Raw genomic sequence first — 19,558 nt, forward strand, 5'->3', positions numbered from 1 at the left:
AAATTATGAGCAAAACTTTTCCATAAGGCTACTTATCGGGAAAATGCGATAAGAAATTTAAATACATACCTACCTACTTGTGCCTAGTATTGAAGTCACGTGTCGTCCTTTCCTATTCAAATGTCCTAGGTTTTGTAATTCTAATGTGTGCCCGTGAAAATATACAACTATATCTTGTACGACAACCTTAAATCAGCCTTAATTCAATGATTTAAAGTCTGATTTCAAACGGCAGACCGTTACCGTATAAACGTAATACTGTCAAGTCATAGCAACCTGTATCAATTTGTTTTATCTCGTAAGCCTGTACTTATTTGAAAACCAAATCATGTTCAACCTTTTAAATATACATAATATTATAGACTGTAGCTGTAACAGAGTTGTTTGTTATTCAAGCTTATTGAAATCATTCAAATGATTGAGATGAGAGATGGGAACTCCATTTGGGAACATAGAAATTATTTGAACTCTATTTTAGATAATATTATATTTTCAGACATTAATATAGTCAGGGCTTTCTTTGCTACGTTTAGAAGATTATCTCATAGTAAATATCAAACATTGGATTATAAAAGTCATCATTTGTACAGTATTTATTCGATTACAAGCAGGTATGCTACCTTACCTACCTTACCGTTCCGTATCTAAGGATAGCCTCACCGGGGTATGGAAGTAATGAAATTCTTCCCCTGTCAGGTTTTCTACCGAAATCTCCTACCAAACGCTGACTGGAATTAGCATCAGTATAAATTTATTTGTTTAAAACATTACAATAACATTGATGTTAAATTATTTATTCGCCGACGGCTTGAGGTATGCAAATATTTTACTAAATATTTGCATACCAATTACAACATTACAAATTCTAAGTATCTTAAATATACCTTTTGCTTTTAAGGATTCTCTTAAACAGTGTTGAGCTTTGTCTTTAAGATATCCAGTTTCAAGCCATTTTACCACTTCAATTACTTAAAACGCACGTAACTTAGAAAAGTTAGAGGTGCGTACTGGAGTTCGAAGTGGGCACCTCAAAAGTGAAGTCGAGCTTCTACTCACTGGGCTATCACTGCTTCTACATTTTAATGTTGATTTGCCCGAAATAGGCTGCTATTAATAACATACATACTTACCAATCATCTAGTTTCGTATTGCTTCAAAAATCCATCTTTTTCAATCTTACCTGATATTTTACTAATATTTATTATATTTATATTATTTTACCTAATATTATAAACGCGAAAGTGTGTTTATTAGTTGGTTTGTCCTTCCTTTACGCCTCCACTAGGCAACCAATCATCTTTTTTTTTGGCATGGAAATGGTTGAAAGCATCTGTCCTTTCCACTTTTTATCGCAGGAAACCAAACGGTTTCCACGGGGTTTGTAAAAAAAAATTAGGTACAATTGGCTTCCGCATTCGAACCCAGAACTGCTAGCTCACAGTGCTTACAGCTGCGCCAGAGGAGCTTCAACGACACCCTTCACCTCTTGCTGATGTCAGTTATAAGAATACATTATTCAACGTTAAACAGATGGCGGTGATGCTGGTATAATGTGAAGGCCTCACGTGTGCCACATATGCCGGTACCCAGCAGCTTGGCAGGAGGTGATAGTTCAAGGTAGAACAGCGCGGCCTTGGCGACTGATGCTATGTTAATTTAGCTGATAAAATTAGTAAAAGGCGTAAGACAATACACATATCGCCGTCTAGCTCCAAATTATGCGTAGCTCGAGTACTAAGATAACTGATGCATATTTAAAGAATTGTAAACATACATACTTATAATATACAGATGCAAATTCAAAATTCAAAATTCATTTATTTCAAGTAGGCCCAATATAAGCACTTTTGAAACGTCAAGTCTGTCCGTTTGGGATTCGCGTGATTTAAGTTTATATATTGACCGTACAGCTCTTTTCTGCAATATAAATATAGTTTCGATATCAGCTGCTTTACCCCATAACAAGATTCCATAGGACATAACACTATGAAAGTACGCAAAATAAACAAGCCTAGCTATTTCAACGTCAGTAATCTGTGTAATTTTTCTGACTGCGTAGGCAGCCGAGCTTAGTTTACCCGCTAGTGAATCTATATGGGCTTATTATCCAAGGTCACGCCCAGAAAAACTGTGTTAATACACAGACACTGAAAATTCATGTTCATCACACAAAGATTTTCCAATAGTGTGAATCCAACCTACAGCTTTGGACTCAAAAAGCTAGGACACTGCCCACTGCGCCAATCGGCCGTCTATTGGGTTTCTCAATGCTTTGTATTTAAATATATCTCTAGCAATTTTAGAAAATCATGTGGATGTGGCCACCCGTAAAGAAGAAATACACTACACTTTATACCTAATATGAACCTACCTACATTCATTCTAAAAAAGTATTATTTTAATCACATAAGTAAAGAAATCGATCTTTTGACTAAAAGAGTAGAAATAGTCTAAGTGAATTTGTAACGTTTAAAACATATTAGATAAAAAAAGTTGCCAAATTCAAACTTTTTTGATTAAATAAATAGCATGAAAGTTGAAGAACAAGAGTTTATTAGTGCCACAAACACTTTTTTTTTTACATTAAAATAATGGTTGAAAATGAATATGCGATCCGCCATTTTGTGGCCGCGGCTTATAATAATACTAGATACACATAAAAGAAACCCCATATTCATATCTTGCAACATTTAATCGTTAAGTATCTAATTACAACATGGCATATTATAAACTCAAACTCAATCTATCTGAATTTATAGCACACTTTAAATTAACTACAAAGAGATAACTTCTTTCTGTACTCCTCTGTACCTCTATTTTTACCGCCATTTTATGTGATCTTGCTGTTAAATACTGGGTTCCTGTCATTTTGAATTACTACTCCAACTTATTCCAACCAAAGCTTATGCATAATTTGACCAGTCTGAACGAAAATACCTTTGTATCTTTAACCAAATGTACATACATAGGCCAATTTACTAACACGCATAATAATTGTATGTAATCAGAACCAAAAGTGTGTACCTACAGATCAATTGGTAAACAGGAAGCGATTGAAATTTTAATCAAAACATTACACAAGAGTACCAACAAGGCAAACTGAATGAAATGAAACCATTTATAAAAACAGCCTGAGCCTTCCTCGAAGTGGCTTAAGGAACTGTGATTAAAATATCCTACATTAAATAGGTACCTACTCAGCTATGTGGTGCCTTCGAAGTACTATTTCCAGCATTAAGGTATAAATAACTGTGAGGGTATTCGTGTGTCTGGCTGCGAGCTCGTATCCCGCAACCACGCAGTGACAGTCGCAATTTGTTACCCGGGCCCGCCCGCTTTGTGTTACACGAATCAATACGAATGAAACCTATTCGCACAATTCCGGGGAAGGCAAACCGGGCGGAAATCCAGTATTATATAACTGCGAGTAGGGATGAGTGTCGTGATTATCGAGCAACCAGACCGAAAGTATCGATAACAGTGTTATCCGAATTATATAGAGTTAATTATAGAATAAATATTTATTTGTGAATTATATTGTCATCAACCTAATTTTGCCCACAGCTGGGCAAAATTAGGTTTTGCTGATAATTTCTGCGTTCTTGGTTCTACTGCGGTTATCTTTATTTCTAACTCTTTGTTAGGAAAAAGTTTTTGTTTAAATAGTCATACAGCACGGCTAGCTTGGGCAGCAGATGACCATTGTCTCACCGGGGAAAGGATAATAAATTTATCTTCTCTCACAGCTGTATCAACTCTCGGAGCACTAGCGCACAAGTGGAAATTATAGAAACTTATCGCACTAACTTATCACTATCGTATCACTTACTTATCCCCCCCCACCTTTTCTCACATTTCTTCAGAAGTCTTTTATACACATTTTATAATAATATACAATATACAATGTTAAGCCTCAAGTTTGATACATCTATTCTACTAGAGGTTCTTAGGAAGTTTTTATAATCATAACTATTGTTGTTTGTTATTGTTTTATTGTTTAATGTTCTGACTTCCGAGCACCTAGTGTCAAGTTATTAAACGCGGAACGTATGTCGTATTTTCAGATCCTTATGTTAATAAAAAAGTAACTAAAACCTTGCCTTATCTTCTGACACTTCAAATGCTTGACAAAGGTCTGTGACGGATCATGGGACAGAGTTACATAGTCTTGGCCTGCTCCACCTAAAAAAATATATATATAATGATCTCAATCACTTAGGTACGTCACGTTAGCTACTAAATAAATAGGTGAAAAAAATCCGAATCCACGATCCAACTTGGAATTAGACTAGAACACAACCAACACAATATGTTTAACACTATAACCATAACTTGCGCCATCGATATCTTGATTTCCGTAACCACTATCGAGTATCGATAACGCTGCATCCCTAGCTGCAGGTACCCCTCAGTTGCAAATAGCAGCCAATTTGCAAAAGCGTGCGATTTTCAGGCCGTTCACCCCCCAGCGGCGGGTAAGTGGAAATAGCTTTGTTATGGTTTCACAATCACTAGTGCTTTGTTGCGATGCTTTATTGTTACGATTGACTAACTGATTCTTTATTCCCTTTAAAGAAATATTAGTCACGCCTTATCATTCGTTTTATAACCGGGTGTTATAAGTTTGATCGCATTTTCTGTTTGTGTCACCGCAAAACCAACTTAAACGCTTAGATTGGTACGTACATATTACTGCCTAGCTGCCGGAAGACAAAAATTATGTCCCTCGATTATACCCTCTGACAAGGGATATAACTAACGTGTCCACTTGCTAAAGAACGGGAACGTGGAATAGGAGAAGTTTTCTATAATTTCCACTTGTGCGCTAGTGCTCCGAGAGTTGATACAGCTGTGAGAGAAGATAAATTTATTATCCTTTCCCCGGTGAGACAATGGTCATCTGCTGCCCAAGCTAGCCGTGCTGTATGACTATTTAAACAAAAACTTTTTCCTAACAAAGAGTTAGAAATAAAGATAACCGCAGTAGAACCAAGAACGCAGAAATTATCAGCAAGTTGGACCGGAAGGATTATGTATGTCGTAGGTGGAATGGCGTTGAAAGGCTAGGATTTGTGACTTCAAAGAAGTACCTAAGGGTAAAAAAAAAAAAATCTAAACTTATTTCTTTCAAGTAGGCCTAATTAATAAGCACTTATGAAACGTCAAGTCTGTTTGACTCTACCACCGGTTCGGAAGGCAGATTCCACTGAGAAGAGCCGGCAAGAAAATCTGCAGATTGGTCTTTTCCAACATCATTTTAAAGTTTAACAATCTTTAGAATTTTTCTGTTTTGTGAGAGATGAGAGCGGAGTTGCCTGCTTCCAAGCAGCCTTGTCGTTTAGGAATTCATCAATGGTGTAGTAACCACGATTAATTAAATGTGTTTTTATTTATTGTTTAAACTTAGGTAAAGGTAGATCTAATATTACCTTCGGTATCATGTTATAAAAGCATATACCCATCCCCACAAAGGATTTCTGTACTTTTCTCAGACGATATGCAGATATCACTAATTTATGTCCGTTTCTAGGTAGTCTAATGTTTTTATCGAGCGTAGCCTGAGAAGCCCTACAGTATTTTCTATATATCTATAGTATTTTCTTTTACGGCTTTAGTTGCCTGGAAGAGATCGCAACATAGCGATTTGTCGCCAAATTGTACCTTCTATCTCATTGCATTTGTATTTTTGTGAATTTTCTGTATGGTGTACAATAAAAGTGTATTCATTCAAACAAAATGGACGACATGTAAAAAGTGGCGGATGGCTGAGGACATTGGCGTGCACTTCAACGGCAACGGAGTAGGATTTTGCCATTAAAGCTATTTTACTTCTTTTTGCTTACCCTGGCATAAGTTCCTGTGCACGCCACTTGCTTAGGAAGGCTTAGGACTAGATTTGGTCCGCTGAAATTAAATGATGTATGACTTCTGGGTCACTGCAACTTCATATTATTTAGCCCCCGTCGTCTCAATGGAAGTGCCGCATGATAAACTACATTCAGCCGATTTGGTATACAGTAATTAAGAAGAAAGAAAGAGGGGGGTCAAATTATTAGTCCCCATATTTTCGGGAAACTGCGAATGTGTTTTTTTCAGCTTTATATTGAAGCGATGTTCCAATTCCAAGAATGGCTTGTGTTATCCGCCGTCCGCGGAATGCAATCACTAAAATTATTAGTTCTTGAGAGCTGGCCTGCTGGAGGGATCACAGATATACACAGTAAACGTGAATTGCGTCTTCACGTATAACAAAGTTTGGTTCGGATGATAACAATGTTAAAACAAATGTGCGTAATTCCAGCGTTACATGTTTAATATTTTTCAAATCAACCCCTGAAAATTCTTTAGCTGGTAAGTATTAAAAATATTCCAAAAACAACCCGCCAATTATGAAATGTTTTCCTTAAGACTTACAACCTTCCGCGAAATATGAAAATATTTGCAGTATTTTTCCTAAACACAACCCGGTATTATCTCCACAAATAAAAGCTGTAAAAGTGTAACAAACCGGCCGAGAGAGGAAAATGGCAGAGTTTGTGACACGCACTTAATCGCCGCAGGCGTGCGCGTGACGTCACATCAACAGCCTCGCTGTCACTGCGGATAAACAAAAGAATACCTACTGTGTCTTGTTACAGCTGAAGTTATTTTATGTTATTCCCATTTTGTTTGTGCTCTGAGGCGCGAAAGCTTTAAAGGCTTGCATGGGGACATAATATGTGACGTAGTGTGCTCGGCACACTTCATTTTAATGGGTTTACGAGACCCTCCGAATTCTAAAGGTAAAACATCTCACTGCTATGACAAGCGTAGCGAGTTTTGCATGTGTGGTGTTTGAGAAAATTTTCATTTCATAAGTACGTAATGGTTGCAAAGGTGCCCAAAATAGCAATTTACTTAGCAGGCACCATTCTGTAGAAGTAAATAAACCTCGCAAATAATATTAGTCCTGTAAATATTTCAATTTGGTTCGCCGCTCGATGGAGCGCAAATTGGGTCGCGGGGGAAGGGTGTCCAGGCAAAGAGTTGTTCGTATATTCCTGAAACCAAAATGTTGAAAGATGAGATATAAAACCTGCTTATTAGTAATAGTCTTATTGGTCCGGCAATCATGATAATAATCATATTTGGTGTTAATCGTACCAATTGAATTAAAAATAAATAAATAATAAATAAATGACCATGTCAACCCATTACGTGCCCACTAAAGGGCACAGGTCTCGTCTCATTATGAGAAGGGGTTAAGTAAGGGGGAGCTGGTAAGTCCACGACGCTGGCCAAGAGCCGATTGGTGGACTCCACATACCTTTGAGAATAGCTTAAAACGCACATAAGTTATAAAAGTCAGAGGTGCGTGCTGGGTTTAAAACTCGGCTCACCGAAAGTGAAGTCAATGTTGTATCTATTGGGCTATTATCGCTTTGCACCGGTTTAGTTATAAACATGTTCAACTAGGAATCATGATGGTTTCAATTCCCGTGTCAGGCTTTGAGTATGGAATTTGTCCGAGTGATGGAGTTGGAATATGTCCAGCAGTGATATATAGACTCTTCTTTATGAAAAATGTGTTCTTCAACCTTTGATAGACTTGTTATTAACTGCTTCATGCGATACCTATGATCTCTTCATGGCTACCTTTGCCTTTGCTTTTTTAATTTTATTACTCGTAAATTGAAAATTTTAGTGATTTATATTCTCTCCAATAAAAGTTCTGCTTCTTTCTTGCACTTTTAACAAATATTTAAAACAAATAATGTTCAAGAGAAGGTTCTCTAAAAGACTATGGTGTTTTAGAGTTTTATAATTCGGGACATTCCAAGTGGCCCGCAGTAGCATAGTGTCACTACCCCAGGGCCGTCCCGCCCGCCTGACGACAATATTGAAAATGATAAAAGCTTTTGCAAGGACGAGGTTTCTTCGAGCTCACTTTTTATACTCCGCACTTTTACGAGCTTCGGGATCATATCGCAGTTTCAGGGAGCGCTTTAAGTTTTATCAGAGGTCGTATGCTGATAACAATGGCTAGAGAATAACAAGTAGACTTTGGTTAACATCGGATGCCAGGATTCCTGGCTGAGTTTGTGATCTACTTTATAGACCAGTCCCCTAACTACAATCAGTATTTATTTTAATACTATCTGTTGCCCGTCCGAGTTAATTACGGTTTTCTACACATCCCGTGTGAACCGTTTGTTTTCCCGGGATAGATGCTTAAGTAACTCGCTTTCAACTAACAATATGTCAAAATCTAGTCAATTGGTTACTTGGTTAGGGCTTTAAGTAAGGACAAAGAAATACACATAGTTTCTAATTAGTATGATGAAAATGTTGTGTCCAAATATGAAACCGCTGTCAAAATGTTGGCTGTAACATATTTACACACACTTTCGCGTTTATAATATTAAGTAGGTATGGATTGTTGACGTTTTGTTTCATAATTTGAATCGTTATTTTTAGGTCGTCAGGGCAGAACAAATAAACAATCATTTTAAAACAATACTGCTTGGGGATGCTAGTTCGCTATGCGCGTGTTAGGAAATAGGGAATTACAGCACTTTATCTATGATAAACACGATGATTATATTAAATATATCAACAAATCATAGTTTGTATACTCATTGATAATGTATTGAAAATAGAATAATGGACTTTTAGTAGACTGTCAAATAAAAGTATAGGATCTATGGCGGGAGACGCGAGTTTGACAAGTTAGATTGGCGGCAAAGAAAAAAGTTAGGACGGATTTAAAGTAATGAATTGAAAAAAGGAGATTAAGTAAAGTATTGTGGATAGAACGTTACAAATAGGGTTGAGATGATTTATAATGGAAACGATACACTTAACGAAATATTGTTGTGGCGAAACAAGTCGTATGTACTGGTGATGGAGTCGTTAAAAGTTGTTGGTACTATGGTTGTACCTGATGTTACATCAGATAAGTATATCTCATCCCTTGGTTTATTTAGGTATCATATATGGAGCCCTAGCATAACTTTATACCGACAGTTTATGTAGCAGAGGTTGCTCTATACAAACAACTTGTTCCAAAAGTCCTGATGTTATAAGTGATAATAGTAGTTATGTTTGACCTGTCTTAAAATATGTCTTGTATCAAAGGGCCTAGCGTTATTACATATGACGTTGTAATGATGATGTTGTAATTGTGTTTATAAGTTGTTTTAATTGATTGAATAAAAGAGCAACGGTAGAGTTTCTTGCCAGTGGTCTTCTCTGCCGAAGACAGCATTCCGAACTGGTAGTAGAGTCATTTGAAGGTAACAAGTAATATGAATTATAGAGAAGCTTAATATACAGTATTAGAGTCAGTCCAGTTGTTTTATTTCACTCCTTGGGAAGTCAGGTTTATAGAGTACAGACCCACAACACTGCTCTAAAGCAGGTTGGTGGGCTTTAATGATGTCTTTTATAAAATGAATACTTTAATATAAGAAACTAGGTATTTAGCTTCAATAATACTGTTAATTAATGAAAGATCTAAGTGCCATCCTGAACATTGTGGGTATTGAAGTGAATATCTGAATACCTTGGCCTTCCATTCTTTATATTTTTTTAGCACGCGCATAGGCAAGAGAAAAACGAAAATGTGAAAAAATTAAATAGATATAAAAACAAAATGAGATAATTTATTATTTAAATTCTTACAACATTAATTAGAATAATTTTGTTGGAAGCTACCTAGTTATAATTAAGTAATATACAGTTGGTCTAGTAGTTAATATTAGTACGACTATGGATCACACGATTCCCAGGTCGGGTCAGATTAAGGTAGTGTTATTCTGTTGAGAATCTTTAGTAGCATGATGGTAAGCAACTTGAGAGGCTAAATCTCTTAAAATTCGAGTGCTATTCAAATATAAAGATCTTGATAACAAATATTTCTTACAATGACTCTGATTTGTGTTAGACTTGAACTCCTATTAAACTCATCACTGTACGCATTTGTGACTTCAGTTCTTGTATGAAAAGATGTCAAAAGTGATGTCACGGGCTTGACTTATAGAATTACAAGCTGAGGATCTAACTGAGGATAGCGCTTATAGAAAGTTAGCAATCTATCTATGGGCAATGGATGGCTTTAAGAGATGTTTTTCCTGTCCTGGCAATTATCGGAATAATGGTGTTTGATTTCCCTCAAAGCTCCAATAATTGGAATAAAAAAGAATAACCAGGTTCATTCTGATATATTTGTTACTTGTTATATATATAGTGCTCATGCTTAAACGTTTACTGTGCAATGAGAAGGAGTGTATAACTAATGCCTTTTGAGGAATCTCGTCCGCTATATCTATAAATCTTCGTCATATCTGAATTCAATTGAAATGTTTCATATTATAAAGGAAGTATGTGAAACGTAACTCCGTCACGAACATGAGCAAGTAGTAAGTCAGAACAATAGTGATTAAGCAATCTTAACACTATCGTACACTGGGACTAACTAGTAGTCAAGAGTAAGGATGCGGATATCAATTAATTTTTTTAACCTATTTTTCTTACGCACTATTTAAGTATCTCTTCTAACCAGTCAATTGTTTGTCGGCATGACCACATCAAACATTTTGTAGAAAAAATTGGCACATTGAGAAGAAGTTGGTCATTCTCGGATTACTGAAGTCAAACTATAGTCTTTAGAATATCATAAACACTAAATGCCACACGAATTAAAACATTTTGGCAACGGCTATCTTGGTCTCCCTCGCGTCGGTCTCATGTTGTTCTTCTATCCTCAGCAAGGTGTCCAACACCTCCCTCTTAATCTGGCTCTGGTACTTCTTGGGCAGGCGCTTGGTGCTCTGGCAGACGCTCGCGAAGAATAGATCTAAGGCATCGTTGTCGCTGTTGCCGGGATCCCACTCCGCCAGGGCTTCTGAGTCTTGTTCCTGCTCTGACTGGACCTCGGTTTCGTCTACTTTGATGTCGTCTCGCAGTTGGCGCGGATTCCTGAAAATATGAGTTTTTTTGACGAGGTTTCAGACGAAGCTGGAACCTCAATTCCCAATATAAAAGTGAGTGCAGTGGATGGTGGTAGAAGCACAAAGCAAGCTGCTGCCCGTTGTCGGTTATATTCCCTTAGTCGCCTCGTATGATACCTACTCGCGAGAAGAGGAGCGGTGGTGACAACTGTATTCTGACCTGCCGTAGCAACACGGCGGTCAGAATACCATGTTGGTAATTCTTATGGAAAAATAAGTTATAGAAACAAAATGGTGCGTGGTACATGTAGACGGTGATATTATAAACGAACTACAAGCAATACAAACTTTGAAGTTATATTCTGGTTAATCCTGCGGGTCTCTTTGGAACACAACCCATCTGATTCAAATGTATGTTTATATTACAAGCGAAGTGCTGATAATGATAGACATTCGACCTGCCTTCCGGGGCCTACTTCGATCCCCGGCACGCATCTTTAACTTTCGGACTTTAATGTTACTACTGGCTTTATCGGTAAAGGAAAGTATCGTGAGGAATCTTCAAGCCTGACAGTTCTCCATAATGTTCCCAAAGGCGTATCTAGGCCACTTGGCCAGCGCGCAGCGTGCTGAACGACGGCCTAAGCCCTTCTGATTGGATCCCGATAGTGATGATTAGAAACGTACCGTCGCTTGGTCATGTAGGGCAGCACGAAGGCCATGCGGTTCTGGAAGCGCCACTTCTTGCAGGGCACGCCGGCCTTGGTGGTGGCTCCTTTGTTGCACTTCTTGAGCGACTGCCGCAGCGAGTCGCGCAGGATCTTCCACTCGCGCTTTAGGATTTCACCTGCAAATGATGTACCTGGTCAAAATCTAAGAGTAAAGCGATAGGCGCCACTACGTACTGACGTATTTTGAAAAAATGTTGCCGATGTAACTTATAAAAGTTTAATTTTATTAGAACACTAGCCTTCCCCCTTTTCATCAAACATAGGCGTCGCCTAATGATTTAGGCGATGTCGTAACAAACGTATCACCAACTCTTAGGTGATAACTATTGGTGAGAGGTTGATGTTTGCCTTGGAATATTAGTCGTAGCGTGATGTTATATAGCCTACATTCCTCAATAAATGTACGACACCTGCGGGAAGAGGAGGAGGTGGTGACAACTGTATTCTGATCTGCCGTCACTACAAGTTTATTTCTGTGACGTCCGTGGACGTTATATCGGTCTCCTATCTATAACCCGACACGGTACATTACATGGCTTCACACTCAACAGCTAAATACCTAGTGGTGCCCACAGAGATAAAACATGGAGTATGATTGTATTCTTACTCTACGACTTGACATCGACATCACAGGTGTCAAACTCCTTCATCAAATCCACCCTTATTCCGCTTCATCCCAACCTGAACTAGCCATAAGTGTGTATGAAAAAGAAATATAGAAGAAAGAAGTTTTACTTTTCCCGAGTCTATAGACGTTCCTACTTACGGACATCTACTCTGAAATATGCATGTTTACTATACCTAGCTATGTTTAAGCTGTTAATCCCTACGACTTTTGCGTCGATTTTCACTTGAGACCGACCTCTCTGTCTCTAATATCGTCCCCATACCTATTCTAAAACCTTCATCAGGAACCAGTCCAAAATAAGTTATCTAAAACCCGTACCTAATTTTACACATTTACTCGTATAAAAATAGCAGCAATACTATATGAATGATGCCTATATCAGAATTGCGATCTTATTGTAGGTGAGTAAATAACTTCTTATCAACTGGTAGGTAGGCAGTTAAAATTTTAAAAACACTGTCAGCTATATTTTAGTATTCATTCAGTAAACCTGAGTACATCTATTCGATAAGATTCTCACAGTCTAAAATAGCAGATAATATTTTGAAACTGAGATTCGAATTTGAACTCTGTTTTCTAAAAGATAAGGTACATACAATTAGCGCCCAGCCGCTCGGAGATTTCCAACCAGCAGCGGTCTCTCACGTCGATATCGCGATGGTTTTCATGCCGCGTGTCGTACAGCACGGGGTACTTCTTCACTTCATCTATCAACTTCTCCCGATACTCGCGCGTATTCATGTTTACACTAACACAAGGCTACTTAAGTAAGTTGAAATAGTTAGTAAATAACCATATTTAAAAACAAGTCAGATCGTTTACAATATAAAGAACCTATTCAAAAGTTAGTCGTGAAAGCGAAGCGTCCTCCCCATGCGAGACGCAAGCTATACTGCGCTAAGGAAAGCTATGCGCGACGTTGCCGCTTCGCTATTGGTGTAGACAGCCGTATCGCTCATCGCACTTGGTGTACGGCGTGGTTTAACATAGAGTAAACGTTTGTAGACGGTACAAGGTCTTGATTAAGTATTGATGCCTACGTGGATTTAAGGGAGAAATGCATATTTTCTACGATTCTTCTAACAAGGCTAGTGTTTGAGAATCATAATAGTCCAAGAAAAACAATGACTAGGACTACAAAAGGGATGCATTGGCTAATTCAGAAATTGTTATCTGAATCTGTGTGGGCAAACAAACAGACTTGACCATTTTAAAATGCGTTTATAGTAGTTTTTTTGTTTACTTACAATATCTTGATAGTTTTATCTATAACGTATTGTAAACAAGAGAAGAGAGTATTTGTAGAGAATAACTGTGGTGTCTAGTGTATTTATGTGGATTGGACAAACAAGCCTCTGGGCTAAAATATAGCTAAGGTAAATATATATCATAATATAGGTAACATTAACTAACTTTAGGACATTATCAATGAATTATAGGTAATTCGATCGATTCAGCGATTTACAATGATGCAGCTTTGCATGGCTACCATAGACAAAAAATGTATCCCCGACTTTATCCCCTGACTAGCGATGAAATTTACATGCACCAATGCTCGGAGAATTGATAAAACTTTGGGAGAAGATAAAATTATGTCCTTTCCCGGGCAGACAAAATGTCTCCTGCTCGCGCAGAGCTAAAAGATAGCTAAACTAATTATACAATTAATTACTAGATAAAGAAGAAGCTAAAAATACTTTTAGGTAATAATCAATAAATTATAGGTAACTTAATGCAGCATTTTACACTCTGGACGTTAGTTTTATCGTTGTCATCATCTGCATTGCACGTTGTTTCTTATTCTATGACAGCCGCGCGGCGAGTTTTGGAGTGTGGACGGGTGCGTCCGGCGTCGCTGCCAGCTCGCCGAGCTGGCTGGACGTGTTGACAAGGCCCCGCTGCCACAAGTCAGTAGTGCTTATGTTGACGGTTCCCGCACGTTCAAATTTTTGACAAGATTCTGCATATTGTCAATAATATTGACTGTTGGCCAGATGTATAGAAGAATAGAAGTACTTTCAAATATTATTAAATATTTGGTAAAGCGAATACTTCAACATAATCTAAGTTTGAGGCTTTAACGCTCGCAACTCATACGAATTTCTCAAGACAATCTATATTGACTGATATTTGAGAATAGTATAAATAATAAACCTTGTTTTAGAGGATACTTTTTTAAGTTCACTTCACACATTCCTATAGCTAATGCTTACAACACTTAGAAATAGTTGATGACGATTTAAAAACGAGGAATATTAGTTCACAGTTAACTGTTAATATGTTGGTTTCCCCATAACTGTACACGACAAAAATCAGTAAAATCAAAATGTAGATGAGGATTTCTTGGAGTCATACAAAAAGCACAAAACTTACGGTTTCAAAATTAAAATAAATGTAGGGAAAACTCTTTTATAAATGATACGGTTTATTTGTTTATGTTAAATCAGATATACTCTATTTACTTCTAAAAAGGTGGCAACCCTACTTACAGTTTCAAAGGAACCCGTGCTTTAATGCCAATTTTTAAATTAAAAAAATATTTATGAGCAAAAAGAGGAAATAAACATAAAATAAGAGTTCTTAAGCAACCATTACATGGCTTTTGTCCCCAGGGGAGGAAATTAAGGGATGACCGAAACCCCCTCACAGCGACCGCAGCGCGCAGTTATTAAAACGGTCATTACTTCATTGAGCTACATTAAATATTAAAATACCGCGACTACTCACACCTGTGCCCATTCCGATGAAGTCTCACACTGAGGTGTGGAGACGAAGGGAATATAACGGAGAACAGCTGCAGTAACAGCGTCTTTTGTGCTACTACTACCATAACTATAGACTAGAGGTTGAAGATTATCATTATGTTGTCTTACTATACTAGTTATATTATTGAAGAAGTTTGCATATTTACAAATGGAGTTTTTTGTAAGGCACGTTTATGGTAGAAGTCACCTCTTCGGCTTAGGCGTACCCGAAATCTCTCGATGTGTTTCTCTGCTTTGCATCTTATCAATCTTCTACCTCATTTGTATAGTGTTTCACATATTATATTACAAACGATGTCTTGAAATTAGCTTCCAAGTCGAATGTTTTCGAGATTGTAGGTTTCAAATATTGGCTTACAGATATGTTATTTGCACACAGTTCCGTATTTTTTTTTAAAATGCTAAAAATAGTTGCATCGCTATTTTTACAAGATGTACTACTGTATCTGTTGAAAAATATTACGTCAGGTAAGTATCGAAGTATGCTGCGGTCCGTTTTTTGTGCGGTCTAAGCCGCAGGGCACAGCTAGTATAATAATATTCCCAATAGTAGTGCTAATTTTAGAACCAATATCTTAGATTTTAGTGCAAAAAATATGTTGCTTCCACATTTAAGTGATACGAATCAAGAGATGCTATCTATATTAGATTGAATATGTTATTTAGATAACGTGTTGTCAGAGTGCTAAAAGCCTATGGAATTAAAAGTGGAGGCCTTGACTAACTATTAGTCGTAACGAATGAAATATATAATACTTTAGATGGGTATAGAAATGATAATGTAACTGAGAATAAACTAATAACTGCAAAGGTGTACGTAGATTTGGATAAGTAAAATTAGTTAAGTTTTTATCAAAACCCCGACATTAAAGATAATTAGCATATTTATTTAGTTATTATAAAAATTAGTTAAATTATAAAAATTTAACAAATTATGTGTCAAAAACGAAATGCTTTAGAATGCATTTTACCAACTTCTGGCTTTTAGCTGTATCCATCGAATCAAAATTGATTGATTTTTATTATTAAAAATGGTTTACCTTTTTAAAAAGAACCTGATGAAGACACATCAATTGCGTTACCATTTTCGGTAGGTGGAACTTCTGAACAGACATGATATCCAAAAATAGGCGACTTGTGCCGCAGATTTGAGACGCAGACTAGCAATATATGACCTTCTTCCTTACCGTCTTTTAAAAATTTGTGGGGAGTGACCCGACAGAAGAGAAGCACTTTTGTTTATTTTATTTATGTGAAAAGTGGCAAATTTGATGAAGTGGTGGAAACGTTTATTTCTTTGACACTCCACACCAAGGATCATTTCATTGTTGCCAGGTACGAGATTAATTAATTAGTGTGTTCTGGCGCTCCCCCACTCATTGTACCGCTCGCTTGTTTATTTTTCCCAAATCAAGAAATTCCAAACTTACGATAAAAAGATACATAAAAAAATCTAAGACATCACCAGCTTCTCGACTTTTGACACTTCTTTCTACCTTCATCTTAGTAAGATACGCTCAAATTTGCATGAACGAAATAGCGAAAATGTTTCCGCGAAATAATGGTAAGTCCAAGTTAAGTCCTCATCCATATTTTTTTTTTTAAATGTATGAATAGTTATGAGTTTTTTTTCAAAAGTATAAAACATACATTGGCAGCAAAAAATGCGAAATAGGTAAGTAGGTAGGTATATTTATAAAAACAAAATACAAGGTCATATTATGGTGCTTTTTGCCTGAATCGCCAATGATGAATAGGCCGCCATGAAAAATCGTCGAGAAAAAATAAGCACTTTGTTTCTTTATATCGAGATTTGTGAAGGCGAGAAATCAATATGGTGTCCGCAAAAAATACACGAATCACACTTCACGATCGCTTGTTCGGTTTCCTACATAAAAAGTCTTGGTAGGTAGTTCATAACTAAATATAAAAATTTGAAATCGAGCTCCAATTCCTGGCTGCTAAGGTTTGAAATCGCATACTCATAAAAATATTCCCAAAATCACCAAGGGATGCCACTGACAGATAGATCTTTAATTTATAAGAACGGGTGAGTACATTTGTATTATTTTTATGAGGGATTTTTTTTTTTATATTTACCGAGTTCTACTGAGAAGTACATATGAAAATTTCAAATAATATGATATAACATGTCATACTAGGGATACATACAAAAAATAGTACAGCAGCTATTGCGGCTGATTCATAAGAATATTGTAGATTGGATTAGGATATCAAACGGCTGTAATATAACTAAGTTAGTTATATCTCAAATCTAAAATAGAGAACCAGTACACCGTAAGTGACATTTCATACATTGTCAATTTTGAATGTGCATACCTCTGTATGAATAAGATCAAGGTCACTATTTGTTTTTTAATTTTCAGTATAATACGATACTGTAATTTATACTATAAATTCAAAACTTATTTACTGTAATAATTATGAACTTCGTGACATCTTCTCGTCCAAAATCCCTCAGCGACTAGATAATTTACGGATCTGAGTCGTGGTCGCTAACTATGGGCCTCAAAAGAAGGCTCAGAGTCACTCAGCGGGCGATGGAGAGAGCTATCCTTGGAGTATCTCTACGTGATCAAATCAGAAATGAGGAGATCCATAGAAGAACTAGATTTACCGACATTACCGTCGTGAAGCTGAAGTGGCAATGGGCAGGGCACACAGCTCTGAGAACAGGGCACATAGCTCGGAATGGAACTTGGGATCTTAAGGTGCTGGAATGGCGACCCCGCACCGGTAAACGCAGCGTAGGTCGGCCTCCAACGAGGTGTACAAATGCCATCAGGCGAGTCGCTGGAAGCCGCTGGAGGCAAGCGGCCCAGGACCATGGATTGTGAAACACCCTCCAGTCTACTGTCCAGCAGTGGACGTCAATTGGTTGAAATGATGATGATGATAATGATTGTGAACTAGTCATCACATCATCTCAGCCTCTGTGTTTTATTTACAGATTACTATATTTGGTAGTCTTGATGTTTATAGTAAAAGTGTCTATGTCTCTTAGATTTCAATTTACGAAAGAAAGAGATTTACTTTAATATGCCATAATAAAGTCCTCAAAGCATACAATTTGGTCGTTTGAGGTTCTCATAAAGGCCACTGTATCTATTTACTAGATAGTATATATACTAATGCCAGCAGTATGAGCACATGAGAAAATTAAGTTTAAATTGCTTCGAATGTTCTTAAAGCAGAGGTGACAGCCCTAGCTAAAAAGGTACCTGCGTAGGTGGTGCGGTGGCGTATTTTTTCATAACTGCGTATAGTAAAGGCACAGTTAAAGGGATTATTGGCGGAGGACGGGAACAGGTGGGCATTGCTGTTTTTATACAAATAACGTATTTCTATTGTGTTGCCACGAAATAAATAATAATATAACTTGTCGCATTGAATTCTTGAGGGATGAAAACACAGCATCACGTCTGATCCAAGTTTAATAAAAAAAATTACCAGTAGAACTCGTCAAATGATGATTCTCGCTACTCGAAGCTATTTGACGTGGTACGGGACATAACAGGAGTTAAAAATCTAACCAATGAATTCGATAGAAGGACAAGAATAGTCTATGGTTAATAACGATCATATCATCTTTACATCAACCGATTGACGTTCTTTTAGATAAAATAAATAAATATACAACGACAATACACACATCGCCAACTAGCCCCAAAGTAAGCGTAGCTTGTGTTATGGATACTAAGTTGACTGATGAATATTTTTATGAATAATATACATAAATAAATAGTAATATACATATATACACCCAGACACTGAAAAACATTAATGCTCATCACACAAAAAATTGACAGTAGTGGGAATCGAACCCACGGCCTTGGACTCGAAAAGCAGGGTCGCTGCAAACTGCGCCAATAGGCCGTCAAGGACAGGCCGTTAGAACAGGGCGCGTTTGGAACCTTCGTAGCTTAAGTTAACGAATTTAGTTATCGCCATCAACTCACTTCTATGTCATATTTTACATGTAATGTACGCATAAAAGTGTGCCTATTTGAATAAAGATATATTTGACTTTTAATTTCTGCTGGGCATAGTTCTTCTGTAGGCAGTTCTCAAATCCACGGTCCGGCTGCTTGTTTCATACGGCTCCTGGTGACATATTTGGCATCGTCTGTACACATCGTTACACTTTTTATAAGGCTCACAGTAAGCGACGACGTCACAAATCCGTAAGTTATAATAGATTAAAAAAAATAGTTTCTAAGGATGGCGTACTGCCACAATATTTACGTATGCCAAAATATTATGGCGAACATGCTTATTTCTGCCGCTAACCAGCATTGTTGCAATGCCAATAGGTCTGAAGGATGTGAGTGTCGGTGTTATCGTCTTGGCTTGGGAGGTCTTAGTAATTATTGTTTCAGCCATCAGGTAGGATTTTTAACTTCACTTCAAGTACCTTGATTGCAATCTCACTTGGTGATAACTAATGTACTACAATCTTATGTAGCAGCGGGCTTACCTGTT

The 19,558-nt window shown here is 37.2% G+C and overlaps 1 protein-coding gene across 1 annotated transcript; it reads right to left on the bottom strand.

Annotated features, from left to right (window-relative positions):
- Positions 1 to 9,716: 9,716 nt before the first annotated feature.
- Positions 9,717 to 13,162, bottom strand: LOC120630993 (transcription factor Adf-1-like). The gene is made up of 3 exons (XM_039900379.1): positions 12,887 to 13,162; positions 11,619 to 11,778; positions 9,717 to 10,959 (listed from the first exon to the last, which is right to left on the bottom strand). Exons 1-3 carry the CDS (start codon positions 13,029 to 13,031, stop codon positions 10,680 to 10,682), a joined length of 585 nt encoding a protein of 194 aa, XP_039756313.1. The 5' UTR covers positions 13,032 to 13,162; the 3' UTR covers positions 9,717 to 10,679.
- Positions 13,163 to 19,558: the final 6,396 nt, after the last annotated feature.

This window comes from Pararge aegeria, chromosome 17, assembly GCF_905163445.1.
Source record: "Pararge aegeria chromosome 17, ilParAegt1.1, whole genome shotgun sequence".
Classification (NCBI taxonomy): domain Eukaryota; kingdom Metazoa; phylum Arthropoda; class Insecta; order Lepidoptera; family Nymphalidae; genus Pararge; species Pararge aegeria.